The following is a 19,080-nucleotide window of genomic DNA, read 5'->3' on the forward strand; positions in this document are numbered from 1 at the left end:
TCTACCCACCTTGTAGTGCATTCATCCAGCCCATACTTCCTTAACTTGCTGACAAGAATACTGTGGGAGACCGTGTCAAAAGCTTTGCTAAAGTCAAGAAACAATACATCCACTGCTTTCCCTTCATCCACAGAACCAGTAATCTCATCATAAAAGGCGATTAGATTGGTCAGGCATGACCTTCCCTTGGTGAATCCATGCTGGCTGTTCCTGATCACTTTCCTCTCATGTAAGTGCTTCAGGATTGATTCTTTGAGGACCTGCTCCATGATTTTTCCAGGGACTGAAGTGAGGCTGACTGGCCTATAGTTCCCAGGATCCTCCTTCTTCCCTTTTTTAAAGATTGGCACTACATTAGCCTTTTTCCAGTCATCCGGGACTTCCCCGGTTCGCCACGAGTTTTCAAAGATAATGGCCAATGGCTCTGCAATCACAGCCGCCAATTCCTTCAGCACTCTCGGATGCAACTCGTCCGGCCCCATGGACTTGTGCACGTCCAGCTTTTCTAAATAGTCCCTAACCACCTCTATCTCCACAGAGGGCTGGCCATCTCTTCCCCATTTTGTGATGCCCAGCGCAGCAGTCTGGGAGCTGACCTTGTTTGTGAAAACAGAGGCAAAAAAAGCATTGAGTACATTAGCTTTTTCCACATCCTCTGTCACTAGGTTGCCTCCCTCATTCAGTAAGGGGCCCACACATTCCTTGGCTTTCTTCTTGTTGCCAACATACCTGAAGAAACCCTTCTTGTTACTCTTGACATCTCTGGCTAGCTGCAGCTCCAGGTGCGATTTGGCCCTCCTGATAACATTCCTACATGCCCGAGCAATATTTTTATACTCTTCCCTGGTCATATGTCCAACCTTCCACTTCTTGTAAGCTTCTTTTTTATGTTTAAGATCCGCTAGGATTTCACCATTAAGCCAAGCTGGTCGCCTGCCATATTTACTATTCTTTCGACTCATTGGGATGGTTTGTCCCTGTAACCTCAACAGGGATTCCTTGAAATACAGCCAGCTCTCCTGGACTCCTTTCCCCTTCAAGTTAGTCCCCCAGGGGATCCTGGCCATCCGTTCCCTGAGGGAGTCGAAGTCTGCTTTCCTGAAGTCCAGGGTCCGTATCCTGCTGCTTACCTTTCTTCCCTGCGTCAGGATCCTGAACTCAACCAACTCATGGTCACTGCCTCCCAGATTCCCATCCACTTTTGCTTCCCCCACTAATTCTACCCGGTTTGTGAGCAGCAGGTCAAGAAAAGCGCCCCTCCTAGTTGGCTCCTCTAGCACTTGTGCCAGGAAATTGTCCCCTACGCTTTCCAAAAACTTCCTGGATTGTCTATGCACCGCTGTATTGCTCTCCCAGCAGATATCAGGAAAATTAAAGTCACCCATGAGAATCAGGGCATGTGATCAGGGCATTGATATGACCCAATATGGCTGCTCTTACGTTCTTAACTTACTATACACCAAGTGCTGTCAGATGTACTAAGGGCTTGATTCAACACTGATTTATGTAAATTAAAAACTCCCATTGACTTCAATGAACATTGGATCTGACTCTAAGCAAGCAAACTGAAAAAATAAAAAACATGGGAAACTATTTTTTATACTAACTTCTTGAAGTAATCCCTGGGCAACTCACTACTATCCCACAAAGCACAGAGAAAATGTCCCAAAAGGTAATGCACCAGAGAGCACTGCATGTCAAACTAGGATACCTACCTAAGGTTCACCGTGCTTTACATTGTCACAAGCACTCCTCATGAGTATGTACAGTACCAATGCAAGTAGCCAAGCGTGCACACGTCAGACCGATACACAAATTTCAGCAGCTGGCCAATGTAACTTGTGTTGACTGAACTTTGTAATGTAAACATGGCCACAGTAATCATGTTACTTGTAACTACAGTAGGTACACCATTTTCAGACAGAAATATACTTTTCAATTAACATTGTCTCTTGCAGTATTTGTTTATCTGTCATTAATATTTAACTATTTGTTTACCTAAGGATCTAAGGTCATCACATCAAAGCATTGGAGTCTGTCTTTAAATTATCATTTTACAATGGAGTACTCCTAGGCTTTGAGTACTTGTCCTCCTTCATAATCCTAAACCACCACTTCTCTCTCCCACTCATACACAGGCATGTTTTTAAACAAAGCAGAACATAACTCGCCTCTTTTGAGATGGCATTACTTGTTTCCTTTGAGAGAAAGAAACCTGAAACAAATGTCAAACCATACCCAGTCACCAGCAGTGAAAGTATAAAGAAACCTAATAGGAAAGCTGTAATATAGTAATGTTTAATATAAACATACTGTTGTTTTTCTGCATATTAAAAATAATAGTGGCATTAGTTCTAAGGACCACTGAGAGGAAGTTTCCTGTTGCAATATTTATATAGTAAACATTACAACACAAGTTCAGGAGAAAATCAGTGCAAGTGAAAAGCAAAACAAACTACAAAGTACAAGCAATATGGGGAGAGAAGTGACTTTCCACAAACCTCAAATTTAGGACATTTCATTCTGAGAATCCAAAGAATTCTCTTTGTGGCTCGTGGCTGGGAAAAACTGCTGTTTGCTGCTGATGTATCAGAAAATGCCTCTAACCTAGAACACAGGACCTGACTTTATTGCTAAAAAATATAGCAATTAAAAAGTAACCAGTAACCTTTGTTGAAAAATATCAAAGGAGAAATAAACAATCATATCCAACCCTCAGGTTAAACACATCATAGGAAGATATGTTAGTGCATGTTATAAATAGACTAATCATATAATGAGTAGATGTCAATAAATGAATCAGTGATACCCAACCTAGCAATCTTGGCATTTCCACTGGGTTTGTTTTCCTTTCCTATATTGTCAGCTCTTAATATTATTCTACATGCTACTGTCACACCATCCAAGATACCCTATACTATTATGTCTTTTGGATGAGACAAAACTGACATCCTGATTGCTCGCAGTCATTCATTATTAATTATTATTATCCCTGAGTATTACATCATGGAAATTTTTTTAAACCAATGTCCTTCACAACATATAAGATCTTTATGCATAACAAAAGGAAAACTACTGTTTAAAATTTATCTCCATGAGTCACCAATAAATCTTGACCATGAACAACTCTTGTGGGTTTGGATAGTCAGGAGTTTTGTTCAACCCTCTGCAGAATTCCTGCATTTTTGGTACTTAAATGCACTCATTCTCTTTTGACTTTTGACTTGCAGTGCCTAAGAGTGCTGTCTTCTGGAGCTCACTGTTCATGATACCTTGTGCTCCAAAGTGTTTTTGAGCTGCTCATTCATACCCTTAGGGATCATCCACTCCAAGTTCTCCAGTAATCACTTTTGTTCTAGTTTTCCATAATCATTCCACTTTGGGCCAGAGTTCTTCATACTTGTTATCTTGTCTTCTTGTTTCTTTGTTATGTTTCTCTCTGCTGGTATGACAGTATCAATTAACATGTGTGACTCAAGAACTCTTTAATGCTTACTGGCAAGGGGTTTACAGAAATGTCCTGATCCTGGTACATACATTCTGGTTCACCAAAGAATGTCACGTGAGGTTTCAAATGAAAGAGGGTCACATGGTCATTAATATTGTTGTGAAAGCTATCCACAGATGCTGTGTAAGGAGTTACGTATATATAATGAAAATATGTTCTTAGAGTCTGTGTCAAGGTCTGAATCACCAACAGAGGAGAGAAAGCAGGTTTTCTGTCACACAAGAGATGTTTATTCACCTGTCTCTCTGTCGGGATGTAAATTAAGCAGTGTAAGCTACCACAATGGCTACACATTTACATAAAAGTCAACAAAGAGATGTGAAGCCAACAGGAAAGGAGCACACAGGAAAAATAAGCCCTGGGTGGTTATCTTATCTCTGAGTACAGACAATGAACTTTAGGAGTACAAGTAGAAGGCAAAGAGAACACTGCTTTATTCTGTAATGAGGATGTAAACAGGCAGTGCATTTACATTTCTGAAAGTGGGGTCTCAGCCAGCCGTAGTTGAAACACCGTAGAGGACTTTGGGGATAAACTTCTTTAGACAGGAGGTTAACTTGCTCGCTAAGTTTAGTCTCTGATGTTGTTTCCAGTATTCTTACTCACTATCACATTAATCTTGAATTTTTGATAATAAATTTATTCTTGTTTCCGCTATAAATATATCTAAGTGCTGTGATATTAAGCAAGATGCTGATTTTGAGCTGAATCATACAAGGCTGTACATGTATTGTTCCTTTGGGGACAGCAGACCTGGTATTTCTGTGAGCATACAGTGGATAAGGGGCAGAACAGAAGAGGGAATGCTTCAAATGCACTCAGGAACTGGGGTGTACCTACTGTTAGCCTGCAAGGTGAAGTAAGGGCTGGCATAGACCAGAGGAGAGTACTTGAGTGGCTAACAGGCTGGTGGTGTCAGGGAGCTGACACCCAATTAAGCACAAGCGGGACTCCCTCATGCTGGAAGCAAGGGGATAACAAGGGTGACTCACAGTCCTGGGTATCCCAAGAACCATCACAACATTGTCTTGCAAAAAGGAAAGGAGTACTTGTGGCACCTTAGAGACTAACAAATTTATTTGAGCATAAGCTTTCGTGAGCTAGAGCTCACTTCATCGGATGCTGTAGCTCACGAAAGCTTATGCTCAAATAAATGTGTTAGTTTCTAAGGTGCCACAAGTACTCCTTTTCTTTTTGCGAATACAGACTAACACGGCTGCTCCTCTGAAACATTGTCTTGTTTTGTCTTCTTTTCTACAGCAGCTATGTCTGACCTGTTTGCTTACACCAATTGGTCTGGGACAATTGTGGCTGCTGTATATCCCGTATCATTGCTTCTACCAATATATTTGCATGTGGATCAACACCACTAATCTCCCTTTTCAGGCTTTCAATCTGCATAGGTATAAATTCACCTCTTTGGAATAAAGCTCTTAGTTATCTGGCAAGTCTATGCTCGGTAATTTCTTTCTCCGTGTTATTGTTATTTACCTCCTTTCAGTGCTGAAGCTTTCATTTCCTTCAGCCTCTCCAGGTTTTGCCAAAATCTTACATTGGATCACTTCTGGATTTCCACTGCGAGTCCATTTCACACTTTTGTTAACAATGATCTCTGGTTTTCTTGGGTTGTTTGGACAGTTGGATGATATCATCCTGGGGTTGTCTGCCCGCACACAACATACCCTCACAGGTGAGGAGCCTCCAGTCCAGCTAAGCTCTTCTGAGGCCCCATTTACTACCCCCTTTACACTGATCATAATAATTGTCAATTTGCCTGTATTCTCCATATTTGGTTGGGTTGGCAGGTTATACCCCGCTGGGTGCCAAACCACTATTTCTAGGCCTTGGAGGTTTCTTATTAATTACTATTATTGCATAAGTGGTAACCTTGCTGTCCTGCCAAATCCCTACTTAGGTAGCTACATTCTGCCTCTCTATAATTCTCTCCTGGGTTTCAAGATAACATGTTGCTGTGAACTTTGGGTCCTTAGATCTCTTGTGGTGTTGCCATACACTGTTAAACCCAATGGTGACTGCATTTCAGTGGTGGATGAATTGATTCCGGTATATTGTGTGACTGCTAGCTTTTTACACATCAGTCTATGACTAGGAAGTGAACTGAGACCCACCAACTCATTGTACATAGAAAGTCAAGCAGCTGTCAGATGGTGAAGCTGGTCAACCTGAGCTGGATTTAAATTAGTGATCCAGTGTATGATCCTGCAATATGATCAGTGCCAGCAAACCCTTGAATACAACATTGACTTCAGTGGGCACCATGTGGGCACAAGGGTCCATCTGCATACGTCTGATTGCAAGATCAAGGCTGTAGAGATGAATGGCTATGTAGCCTGTGAACAAGTACTGGAGTCATCCAATCTCATACATTCTGTCATGTTTTAAAGCGCAGGGATGTAAATCACTTCACTGTGTAATAAAGAAATGAAGGGGCCATCTCTCCTACCTTATCTATCTTTATGTGCATGTGCACAAGACAGTGGAGCTGATATTGTGAACAGGAACGATCTACTAAGATAACACGTGCTCTTGTAATGTGTGATATAACTCCCATTTGGGCTGAATAATTTCCACAAGTTAAGGACAAAAATGGAGAATGCTGCCAGGATATTGATGCACAACCTAAGTGTTGCTCGGAGCATTGTTGTGAATTAATGAACAGATCCAGCCAAAATGTAAATTACAAGTTAATCCAAAAAAGCATCTATCAGAAAACAGGCCATCACGTTAGAAGATGTGATGCTTGTGGTCAAACAGTTACAAAATGATAAAAGGTTTCAGAGTAACGGCCGTGTTAATCTGTATTCGCAAAAAGAAAAGGAGTACTTGTGGCACCTTAGAGACTAACCAATTTATTTGAGCATAAGCTTTCGTGAGCTACAGCTCACTTCATCGGATGCATGTGTATTGGATGCATGTAGCTCATGAAAGTTTATGCTCAAATAAATTGGTTAGTCTCTAAAGTGATAAAAAACCTACTTTTGACAATATTTCATCAGACTGCTAAAGAGTGGCAGCTTGGATTTAGTTCATTGGCTTTATAGAGATGTCTTAAAATTTGGGAAAGCCGTCACATTCCAAAAGATTGGAAAAGGGGATGTGCCATCCCATATTTAAATAAAGAAGAGTGATCGCCTTGCTCAAACTATAAGGGCATAATGCTGCTTGCCAGTCCCAGGGAAGGTGTTAATGATCAGACTACTCAAGCAACCGAAATACTGTCTCAATCCCAATATAAGAGACAACCTGTATAACCAATGTGGTGTCCTCACAGGTCAATCTACAATCCAAGCTATGTTTCAGAGTAGCAGCCATGTTAGTCTGTATTCTCAAAAAGAAAAGGAGTACTTGTGGTGATGTATGCTCTGCTGAATGTTACTGAAAAACAACTAGAGAGACAAAATGAAGTTAACTTTGTGTTTGTAGACTTTACAGCCACTTTTGAATCAGTACATCAGTCAGCACTGTAGATAATGCTATATCAGTATGGGGTGCCTGAGGATTTAGTGTGTCGAACTGCACCACAGTGCATTTAGCTGTGTGAGGGTCAACAATTGTATTACGGACTGGTTTTCAGTAGAATCAGAAGGATGCCAGGGATGCATTCTTTCAACTATATTATTTAATGTTCTAATAGTCTATCTGATGACAAAGCTGATTGAGGCCAAATTAGGAGGTGTGAAATGTAAAGATTAATCTTTAAAGCACTGGTTCTCAACCGGGGTATGTGTACCCCTGCGGCTATGCAGAGATCTTCCAGAGGGTACATCAAATCATCCAGATATTTGCCTAATTTTACAACAGGCTAAAAAGCACTAGTGAAGGCAACACAAACTAAAATTTCATACAGACAGTGACTTGTTTATACCGCTCTGTATACTATACACTGAAATAAGTGCAATATTTATATTCCAGTGGATTTATTTTATAATTATATAGTAAAAATGAAAAAGTCAGCCATTTTTCAGTACTAGTGGTTGTGACACTTGTATTTTTAGGTCTGATTTTGTAAGCAAGTAGTTGTTAAGTGAGGTGAAACTGGGGGTACACAAGACGAATCGGACTCCTGAAAGGGGTACAGTCATCGGGAAAGGTTGAGAGACACTGATATAGAGGGAGCAGCATGGGGGAGCTCAAGAGAGGGGGAAATTTGAAGGGACAGTGTAGCATTGGGGCAATGTGTTGAAGTGTTGATCGCGTTTGACCCTCGCGAGCCACCATAGGAGCCGGGGACGGGGGACTACAAGTCCCGGCCGGCAATGCGCCCGCGCCCGTTGAGACAGTCGTAGAGCGCCGCAGGTACTACTACGGATGCCGAGGGAGGTTCAAACCGAAGCGCTCAGGAGGTGGGAAGCAGTCGCGTCCTGATTGTCTCACTTCCTGCTAACGGCGCCTGGGACCCGGAGCAACATGCCCAAGTGAGTGGGGCTGGGCCGGGGCCCCCGCGGGACGGTGGGGAGGCGGCTGGGGACCCCCCGCTCCCGCTCCCTCACGCCCCGGGTCTGCTGCAGCCCAGGCGCCAGGGCCTGCGGGGGCCGCCTGGGGGAGCAGGGATGTGACGGCGGGGCCCGGAGCGGCGGGAGACGGGGAGCGGCTGTGGCTGTTCGGGGGGGGGGGGGGCGTTGGCTTCTCAGTGATGGAGGGGCGGGTGGGGGGGTGTCTCTGGGACAGGGGGCAGCGAGGGAGGGGGGTGGTTGAGGCGGGAGGAGGGCAGAACGGCCCAAAGCAAACTAGTTACAGCCCCGGTCCTGAAAAAGGATGCCCGGGACGCCGGTGGACTGCTGCGTGCTGGGAGGGCATAACAAGGGGGGTCCCGCAGGGGTCAGTGCGGGGGCCGCTTCTGTTCACTGTCTTCATCAATGATTGGGATGGTGGCATAGGGAGTACACTTACACGGTGTGTGGACGATACCGAGCTGGGAGGGGTTGCAAGCGCTTTGGAGGCTAGGGTTGAAATTCAAAATGATCTGGGCAAACTGGAGAAATGGTGTCAAGTCAATAGGATGAAATTCAGTAAGGACAAATGCAAAGTAATCCACTTAGGAAGGAACAATCAGTTGAACACATACAAAATGGGCAATGACTGCCTAGGCAGGAGTGCTGCGGAAAGGGGTCTTGGTGTCATAGTGGACCACAAGGTAAATATGAGTCAACAGTGTAACGCTGTCACAAAAAAAGCAAACATCATTTTGGGATGTAGTAGGAGGAATATTGTAAGCAAGACATGAGACATAATTCTTCCTTTCTACTCTGTGCTGATTAGGCCTCAGCTGGAGTATTATGTCCAGTTCTGGGTGCCACATTTCAGGAAAGAGAATTGGAGAAAGTCCAGAGAAGAGCAACAAAAAGATTAAAGGTCTAGAAAACATAACCTATGAGGGAAGATTGAAAATACTGGGTTTGTTAATCTGGAAAAGAGAAGACTGAGAGGGAACATAACCATTTTCAAGTACATAAAAGGCTGTTATTAGGAGGAGGGAGAAGAATTGTTCTGCTTAACCTCTAAGGATAGGACAAGAAGCAATGGGCTTAAATTGCTGCAAAGGAGGTTTAGGTTGGACATTAGGAAAACATTCCTAACTGTCAGGATGGTTAAGCACTGGAATAAATTGCCTCGGGAGGTTGTGGAATCTCCATCATTAGAAATATTTAAGAGCAGTTTAGACAAATACCTGTCAGGAATGGTCTAGATAATACTTAGTCCTGCCATGTGTGCAAGGGACTGGAGTAGATGACCTCTCAAGGTCCCTTCAAGTCCTATGATTCTATGAGCAGAAGGGTCTGCCCATACAGCTCTTCTTGTGGGATTGAGGCCCCAATGAACTTTTTAGATTTATGAGGCAGAAATATATTTGGATTAAGCAAGGATAAAACTAAAAGGTTCAATTTTTTTCCTGTCAAAGTAAATGACTATTGTTTGACTTCTAGAAGTAACTGTTTCTAACTGAAAATGTGTATTTTTTAATCTTGTATGGATCTGAAGTATTGGACATAAGTAATTCCCCCAGCTTCTAAAACCGTTTTTTCCTTTTCTCCAGGTTTTATTGTGACTATTGTGACACATACCTCACCCATGACTCTGTAAGTGCCAAACTCTTTGCTTTCATACCTTTCAAGTGTGGGTTTTTGATTTGAAAAGATAGTACTGGGTACATTGTTACATAAATATATATTTACTTTAGGGATAATATATCTGAGAGATTTTCGTAAACATAACATTGTAGCTTGGAGGGTAAAGGCACTGTTATCTTGGAGACTGAATGGTACAATTTTAGCAGGTTTGATTATTTAACAGGAAGACTATCGATGAGGAGAGGTGAGCTGGCCCACTATGATGTGGTGTGACTGCATTGACCTGTGGAAAGCTATTACCTTGTCAAATGTCTGTCAACATTCATCCAACAGCAACATAAAAAATAAGTTTGAATATTTATCTTTCCCTCTCAGAAACAATAGATTTACTCTAACTTTTATTTTGGAACTGAACGATAAGTCAAACATTTTGCCTTCTATTAAAATGACGTTACCAGGCTTGAAAAGAATATTTCCTTACCAAAATGAAACCACCTCAAAATATTAAATGTTAAGGTTTTATGGAAAATTTATGTTTCCATATAAGCTGTACCTCTCATATAATGATTCATGGGTTCTTACAGATTTGCTAGTGTCATGCAAGTTTATATCCAGTTGGTGTCACAATGAGCATATTGAGGACGACTACATTGTTCACATCATAGGAAACAAACTTATAAACATTTAAACTAGATGTAGAGATCTTTAGCTTCCAAACACAGATATTGGACTGTATCGGTCATCGGACTATATATGCCAGTGGTGCTCAACCACGGGTACGCAGAGGTCTTTCATGGGGTACATCAACTCTTCTAGATATTTGTCTCATTTAACAACAAAAAAAGCACTAGTGAAGTCAGTACAAGCTAAAATTTCATGCAGACAATGACTTGTTTATGCTGCGTTATATACTATACCAGGGTGGCCAAACTTACTGACCCTCTGAGCCACATATGACAGTCTTCAGAAGTTTGAGAGTCGGGGCGCACCTGCCGGGCCTTGGGGCTTCAGTCATGCTCCTGCTGAAGCCCCGAGCCCTGATAGTGTGCTGTGACGCTTTTTTGTATTTTTATGTCTGATTTTGTAAGCAAGTGGTTTTTAAGTGAGGTGAAACTTGTGGATATACAAGACAAATGAGACTCCTGAAAGGGGTACAGTAGTCCGGAAAGGTTGAGAACCACTGGTGTATGCCACTCAACCTATGTGTGTGTTTCTTGACTGCAAGTTGTGGTAGTTTTATGTAAACTTGAGGTAGATCTTTGGCTTGCGTATGCTCAGTGCATGGACAACAGCATCTCTTCGTTTTGCAGCCATCTGTGAGAAAGACCCACTGCAGTGGTCGGAAACACAAAGAGAATGTGAAAGATTACTATCAGAAATGGATGGAAGAACAAGCTCAGAGCCTGATTGATAAAACAAGTAAGAAAATTCACCCCATAATCTAGATCATTTCACTTAAAAGGTTCCCTCCTGCTTTTGTCCTGTTGCATTGGATAGAAATAAATTCTAATACTGCAGGTCCTGACTTGTGGGTCTGAACAGGAAAGTAATATAGAACTTTGTTACATAGCTACTCCATGGATGGAACTTCGCTTACAATTGATGGGGTTTCACATGAGGGGTGGCTGCATTGGTAGGCCCTTAGTTTTAAGGGTCATCTTCAGCTCAGGTTTTTAAGCATAACTCTCCATCTACTTCATTGGAGATCCCTTTTGAAAGCTAATGGCATATTATCCTAAATTACCATGTCCCAAGCCCTTATTGTGAAACAGATTCCTATATCAGCAACTTCTAATAGTCTTTTTGCCACAGATCTGAAGGACATCTTCTGAGCTCCCTCCTATTGTGGGAGAGCCAAGACACTGTTCCTATACCTGAATTTACTCTTCCCTTTCTCTAGGGCTTGGTTTCTGCTACCAACTTATATCAGTATAACTACATAGCTCAGCGGTGTGGAAAATCCACACCCATCAGCAACATAGTTATATTGACTTAACACTGGTGTAGACAGTGCTATGTTGATGGGAAGGCTTCTCCCATCAACATAGCTACTGCTTCTTGATGTGGTGGAGTACCTATGCTGGCCGAAGAAGCTCTCCCATCAACGTAGGTAACATTTTCACGAATCACTACTGTGGTGCCGCTGCAGAACTGTAAGCGTGCACAACCCCTAGGATAGAAGGGATTTATTTGGTTCATCTTTCATGTGGATTTGATGGTTCCCCATGGTTGTTGCCTTTCTAAAGACTTAGTTCTGCAAGTTGCCTAGCACCCTCTACTCCCAGTAATTTCAACAGGAGTTAAAGGTTTTGAGCATTTTATGTAGTTAGTGGTTAGCTTGCGTTCTTAAACATAAGGGTTTATATTCCTGTGTTTTGTCTTATCTAATTTAACTGTAAAAGTTACTTATGTAACTGTCGAATCTGGCTTTTGAATCATACTGGTCTCTTGGCCTCATTTATGTACTGAATGGCAATGAGTTCCATGGGCTAATTATACACTGGGATTAAAAAAGTGTTTCCTTTTATTAGTTTTAAATATGTTGCTATTGATGTTCGCTGAAGGTCCTGTTTGTTCTTGTATTTTGGGAGTAAATACAACTGCTAAATTTCACTTCTCAATACCATTAATTATTTTGCTATGTCTGTTATGTTCTTCTCCTTTGTCTCCTCTCTAAACAATCTCAGTCTCTTCAGTCTTCTCTCATATGGAAGTCTTTCTATGCCTTTCATTGCCTATTTCTGAACAATCTCTTTCGGCTATATCCATTTTGAGAGAAGGTCACTAGAACTGAACACAATATTCCAAGTGGGTGTTTATAATTGATTTTAAGAGGCATAATACTGTCAGTATTGTCTGTTCTATTCTTTATATCTGTTGTAGCCCTTTGTTAGGGGGCTTATTCCTTCACCCACTTACTTCCCTGGTCCTTCTCACATGAACAGAGAGCAACAATACCCGAAGTCCAAAGGTGCAAACAATTCGATGTTTATTGGGGTGAACTTCCAGCAAGCATGATTCCAGTTTCCTTCCTTAGTATCCTCCTTCCCAGCTCTGACACCACAGAGCCTTACGCCTGTGTCTCTGTTCCCATTCCTACCCTTAGCCAAACATGATTCTAACTTCCTTACTCCCATTCCCTGTTCCCATTTCCCCCTTTAGCAAAACATGATTCCAATTTTCTTACCCCCATTCCCTGTTCCCATCTCCCTTACCCACATGCCCATGCCCACCCACACCCACACCCACTCACTTCCTCATTGACTACAGATTATATAGTGAAACTTGAGTTCTGCTTAGCTATACCTTAACCAATCATTTTCCTGAAATTTAACTAACCAATCCTAACATATTGTAACATGATTATGTAACCAATTATATCCCACCACCTTAATTAGTTTACACCCAGCAAAATTAATTATACAGCAGACAGGAACAATCACAGAACCAGACAGAGATTATACAGACAAACAATAGCAAAGTGGGAACTACAATGACAAGACAACACAGAAGTGAGGATTTCACATCCCAGCTATTGATAAGTGAGTTCTTGCCAGACAGGATGCTATCAAACTAAGTTTCCTTTTACATTTTCTAGGCACTTCCCTTTCTCTGGAGGTGATAGGAATACAATCCTGTCCTGATAGTGTCTAACAGCCCAATAGCACCTTATTTCAATGTGACTAGTTTGGAATGTGAGGATGTGACTGTTCGCTTCCCAGCTTATGGCTGCCTCTGCTGCTTAGCCAAAGGCCTTAGCCTAAGAACAGGGCCTCAGGCTGTCACAGTAAGAGAAGGCCCTTAAACCAGCAGATAGTGATTTTGATTCTTTTATACCTCTATAATTAGCCAAGTGATAAGAATACACCTAAATTCTTAGAGTATAGGCCTTTACAGACAGGCCTGAATATCTATATCCTAACACCCTTTGTCTGATATTTTTGAGCATCGCTACACATTGGCCAGAGGTGTTCATGTAGTGATGCCCGTGTTTTTCCCCTGACCATTTGAAGTTAATTTAGAATCCAGTGGTGTGTATGAGTAGTTGATATTTTCTTTCCTGTGTTAATTACTTTGCATTTGTCAGCATGGAATTTCATGTGCTATCCCACTTCTCATTCAGTTAACAATGTGAAGTTCCTCGTAGTCTGCTCTAGTCTTCGCTAACTTACATCATTGGTATCCATAAATGTTGTCATCTCACTGTTCACCATAAATCCTTTTAAGAAGGCAAAAGGCATGCAGTGTGTACTTCCACCTCAGTAGAAGTAGTATTGAGGCTGGGACATGTTGAAGAGTCCAGCCAGTACTGCAGCTTTCAGCATCTCTGACCATGTGTGATTTCAGCATGATGGAAATCATTAGATTTTGGGAAAGAGTTGAGGTGGGAGGGGAACTCATACTGTAAGAATGGTATAATAGTCCTACTGACAAATTAATCACGGTTTCCCCTTATTTCCTAATGTAGCGGCTGCATTTCAACAAGGCAAAATCCCACCTACTCCTTTTTCTGCTCCACCTCCTGCGGGAGCCATGATCCCCCCTCCTCCCAATATGCGTAAGTATAAATGTTGAGTTCTTATGTTCTGAGTAGCATGCCAGCATTATACCTATTTGTTGGCTACTGCTCACTTTCTTATTCACTAGGACTTTGCTGGAATTGTCCTCTGATTTAAAACATTACAAAGTCATTTGTGAACTCAGAATGTTCCCTGAGCCTGATGATGAAAATGTAAAGCAGCTCTTTGTGAGTCCTCTAATAGCTTTGAATAATCTTGAGGTTTTTTAGCAGTTTCATTCTAACGTTTTGCATAGTGGTGTTACATGAAATTGCCTGTAAAATAACTGTTCCTTCATTTGCTTGCTCGCTTTTTTACTGTATCTCTAATGAAGCCACTTACACCACTCATATTCTTGAAGTAGAAGAGAAACTATTTAAAATGCTCTGCATTCCATTTGGGAAATGGCTCCTTATGAGCTAAAGATCTTATCCCTGTTGCAGGGGAGATTTGGTCCTTTTTATTAGATGTGCAGCAGCAGGTGATTGACTAATTTCTTGGTTGCTGAAAAGTGAACTAAAATTGAAAAGGGATGTTTGTACGCTATTGTAAGAGAATGTACAAGATACAAAGTGACTATCTTCAGCAGTTTACAAGTTAAGTAGGATTCCACGTCACTTTGGCTAGCATGACACAATAATTCATGTAGATGTGTGTGAACAGTTTTTATACATGTTCTTTCAGCTGGTCCTCCACGACCTGGTATGATGCCAGCTCCCCATATGGGTGGACCTCCAATGATGCCAATGATGGGCCCACCTCCTCCAGGAATGATGCCAGTTGGTCCTGGTAAGTTTCAGCCTGCAGAAATACCTAATTTCTAGTTTTTCTTTATAATTGAGTACTGCAGGGTTAGATTAGCAGGTTGACTGAGATGTTTCCAGTTGTTTGTTAATATCTTGATTCACAGCAAAGTGAATGTCTGTAAATGATAGTCAATGGAAAATATTCTCTGTAAGCCATTGGAGTACCTGGATTTTAAATTTATTGACACACATTAGCTTGTGGGCACTTTAACTTCAGGATTAAATCTAATCAGCTCTTGCTAAATACTTGAGCTAGGTCAGTAGTTGGATGGGGAAATGGCCAAAGTCTTCAGGTTGTGGTGGTGTTTCAGTAGGTGATCCTTTGCGGTCAGAGTCCGTACTGATCCACTGGCCTCTGCGTGCTGTTAGAGAAAGCTGTCTTTCAGATGAGTGGTAAAACTGATGTTCTTAGCTTTTGGTTATTAAAGTGGCATTAGTGACAAGAGTATCTGATAATCCTTGTGTTGAGGTTAAATTTTGGCTGATAATTTCATTTTCTCCCTAATTTTTCCCTGCAGTAAATACTGGATACAGTTTACTTGGTACCCCATAACCTTTTTGTTCCAGTTCTTTAAAGTATTTTAAACAGTATTGTTAATAGGGCTGTCAAAACAATTAAAAAAAAATCACCAGATTAAAAAAAAAATTAATCGAGATTAATTGCTGTTTAAATCACACTGTTAAACAATAATAGAATACCAATTAAATTTATAGTAAATTAAAATATTTTTCTATTTTTCCAAATATATTGAATTCAATTACAACACATATAAAGTGTAGAGCTCTCACTTATATTATTATTTTTTTTACAAATATTTGCACTGTAAAAAAAACCAGAGTAAGCAAACAAAAAGTAGTGCAATTGACAAGTCAAAGCATGAAGGTGCATACAAACATTTAGCTTATCTGGGACTTAAATATACCTTGCAATGCCCACGACAACAGTGCCATGTGAATGCCTGTTCTCACTTTCAGGTGACATTGTAAATAAGTAGCTGGCAGCATTATCTCCCGTAAATGTAAACAAACTTGTTTGTCCTTAGCATTTGGCTGAAGAAGAATTAGGACTGAGTGGACTTGAAGGCTCTAAAGTTTTACATTCTTTTGTCTTTGAGTGCAGTTAATGTGGAAAAAATTCTACATTTGTAAGTTGCACTTTCATGATAAAGAGAGTGCACTACAGTACTTGTATTTTTTAATGCAGCTCATACTATTTTTTCTTTCTTTAGTGCAAATATTTGTAATAAAAATAACAATATAAAGTGAGCACTGTACACTTTTTATTGTGTTGTAATTGAAATCAATATATTTGAAAATGTAGAAAAACATCCAAAAATATTTATAACTAATTAAAATTTGTATTCTGTTACTGCTTACCAGTGTGATGAAAACTGCAATTAATCACGATTAATTTTTTTACTTGAGTTACTTTGTTTTGAGTTAATCACTTGAGTTAACTGAGATTAATTGACAGCCCTTAATTTAATATGCTAAATTTGTGTAGTGTTAAATTGCATGCACTCTTAAGTAGTGTCTGCACTGGGGTAGATACATTTTAGTGATAGGTGGAGATTGCAGCGTATTATGTGAAGTTTTGTAGAATTTGAAATCTTTTGGGGTGTTGCCAAGGAATGTAAACCCACAAATATTAAGTGTTTTACAAGAGTTATTAAAGCAATTGGTAAAGGAAAAATCAAAAGGACATTATGTTCCATCCCTGTACTGATGATATTGGCACAGGAAGGCTTGTCATACAGCATGTCTGGATTCAGTGAGTATTTCTACAGTCGTATCCAAGGAATAAAACTACACATCAGCAGTGGTGCAGTGATGCTCTTGTCATCCTTTGTGATGCTCTTGTCAGTAGTAGAGAAGCATCAACCAATTAGGAGCTCAATAAGAGGCATAAAGAGTGGACTTGACATCTCAGACTAACCGGCTGGCAGGCAGTACAATGCTTGTCCTTGTGAGAGGTGTAAATGGCAAATCATGTTGAATCAATTATTCAAGTGTTCTCAGAAGATCTGGTATTTGCAATGATTTAAGCTTTCCTTTCTGATAATGCTGTCATGCAAAGAGACGAGAAGTAAGTTATTTGGCCATTCTATTGCACATTCCAGCAGAGGATCTCAAAGCACTTTCTAAACATTAATCTCCTGACCTTTCTGTAAAGTAATTAAGTTATCATTATCTTATAGGTGGATAAACTATTATATCAAAATTAGAAACATAACCCTAGAGACTTGGCTCCCAGTCCTATAATCACTAGACACTCTCTCAGGAAAACGTATTCCCTGTATCCAGCAGACTTGCAGATCAATTGTTTTATTCTTTCTACAATTAGAAAATAGATATTTCTCAGCGGAGTGACTAAGTTCAGCCTCTTTCAAACTGTTTTGAACTGGTGCCTAATCGGCCTGTTCTGCTGCTTTCTATTTTTCTGCTGTGTTGTAGCTCCTGGGATGAGGCCACCCATGGGAGGACACATGCCGATGATGCCAGGCCCTCCAATGATGAGACCGCCCTCCAGGCCCATGATGGTGCCAACGAGGCCAGGGATGACCCGTCCAGAAAGATAAAGATAGAAGTAGAGCTACCCTTTCCTTTGTTTCTGTTTTATGTTCTTCTTCACCACAACATCATGGTGCTGCATCTCCAGGATTTTATATCAAAACGGTGTGATGACAAGACCTGCTGCCCCTTTAGACTGCAGAAGGTCTGATCTAGGGTGCACTGGGCTGATGCCTTGTAACTGTTTTTTGCCCCATTTGCTTTTGAAATGTAACAATAAAATGTTGACGCTGGTTTAGATACAGAGAGTTGGATGTGCTTCCCTGTGTGTGTTTTGCAGTCTCCAGTAGAATGAGGAACTGGATATGTAAATCCTCCACTACCCCCGTTTCATCTATAGCCTTCTGCTACATTTGTCTTTTGTGCTTTCTTCTCAGAGACTTCCATTGCAACATCCCTCTATCCCCTTTTGATAGGTTTTTTCCCCAAGTTTTGATATGCTGTGATGCATTTCCTGCAGTATGAAACACTTTTATAAAACTATAAATGCAGGTTTGTTTTTAATAAAAATATGTCTGAAAGGACTGCAGTGGTATCTCTGTGCTGCTGCCAAATATGACTTATTTCATAAAATGTGCTGGCCCTTCCTCAGAGGGAAGCTGTAGCAATTGGCTGCTATAGCCCCAGGGATACACTGCTCGACTGTTATTTATTACAGTAAAGTAGCTCTTGTGTGTAGGGGAATACTTTCCCTTGCTTGTGCTGTACCTATAATGTTAATAGACAGTGTTTAAGTCGACAGTGCTGTCAAACTAGCAACTGTTGTCAGCTCTAGTTTAACTTTTCAAATTAAAAAAAAGTTGTGTTGCACCAGACCCAGGGCCACTTAACTGTAAGAATGGGGTCTTGCTTTTGGAAGTGCCATGCTTTATTGGAGTTCTACGTCTGCATTGCACCAAGGCAATTTCACACCACATACAAGCAGAGTAGCTCTGTATATTTTGGCTCTAATATCAGGAAGAAAATTATTTCTGTGTTCGGAGTCTCCGGAAGTGTACTTGCTGTGTCTAATGTGGTGGTGCTGGGGGGGATGACAAGGCAATATAAGGGTGTATGGGATGCTATAGTCATAGCCATAGTCCTTTGCTCAAACAGGTATGGACAAACTCAGCATCTATCCCTTTTGAGTGTGCTGTGTAGCTGAGAAAAGGAGCCAATTTTTAAACACTGAGCTTGTTGTTCCAAGAGTAGGGTTGAAACATTGAAATTTTGAGAATCAAAGCGATCTAAAAATCACTCTTGTGATGTTTTGAGAAACACAAGCCTCTTAGCACTGAATTTGCTCATGAAGTATCTGCTGGGCTTTGTGGGGTGTTAAGTATTATCGATGTTCAATTGTTAATCGTTCTATGGCACTTCTTATCCCGAAGGATCTATCTTCGGCAAAGTATGCAGTCGTTTCTTAAGTTTAAGGCCAGAAGGCATCATTAATTCATAATCTGACCTGTATGTCACAGGCCATTACTGTGCACCCAGTTTTGAGCCCAATAATTTATGTTCTTTATTTGGTGAAAGCAGATTTTTCAGAAAGATATCCAGTCTTGACT

General features: G+C 40.9%; 1 protein-coding gene across 1 annotated transcript; it reads left to right on the forward strand.

Annotated features, from left to right (window-relative positions):
• Positions 1-7,812: 7,812 nt before the first annotated feature.
• SNRPC (small nuclear ribonucleoprotein polypeptide C) lies at positions 7,813-17,773 on the forward strand. Its single transcript, XM_073319632.1, has 6 exons — positions 7,813-7,944; positions 9,564-9,606; positions 10,908-11,016; positions 14,066-14,155; positions 14,841-14,945; positions 17,417-17,773. Exons 1-6 carry the CDS (start codon positions 7,937-7,939, stop codon positions 17,539-17,541), a joined length of 480 nt encoding a protein of 159 aa, XP_073175733.1. The 5' UTR covers positions 7,813-7,936; the 3' UTR covers positions 17,542-17,773.
• Positions 17,774-19,080: the final 1,307 nt, after the last annotated feature.

The sequence above is a fragment of the Lepidochelys kempii genome, chromosome 21 (genome assembly GCF_965140265.1).
Source record: "Lepidochelys kempii isolate rLepKem1 chromosome 21, rLepKem1.hap2, whole genome shotgun sequence".
NCBI lineage: Eukaryota > Metazoa > Chordata > Testudines > Cheloniidae > Lepidochelys > Lepidochelys kempii.

Coding starts and splice junctions, on each gene's coding strand:
- SNRPC (XM_073319632.1), top strand. Junction 11,017..14,065: donor GAGCCTGATTGATAAAACAA/GTAAGAAAATTC, acceptor TTCCTAATGTAG/CGGCTGCATTTCAACAAGGC. Junction 14,156..14,840: donor CCCCCCTCCTCCCAATATGC/GTAAGTATAAAT, acceptor ATGTTCTTTCAG/CTGGTCCTCCACGACCTGGT.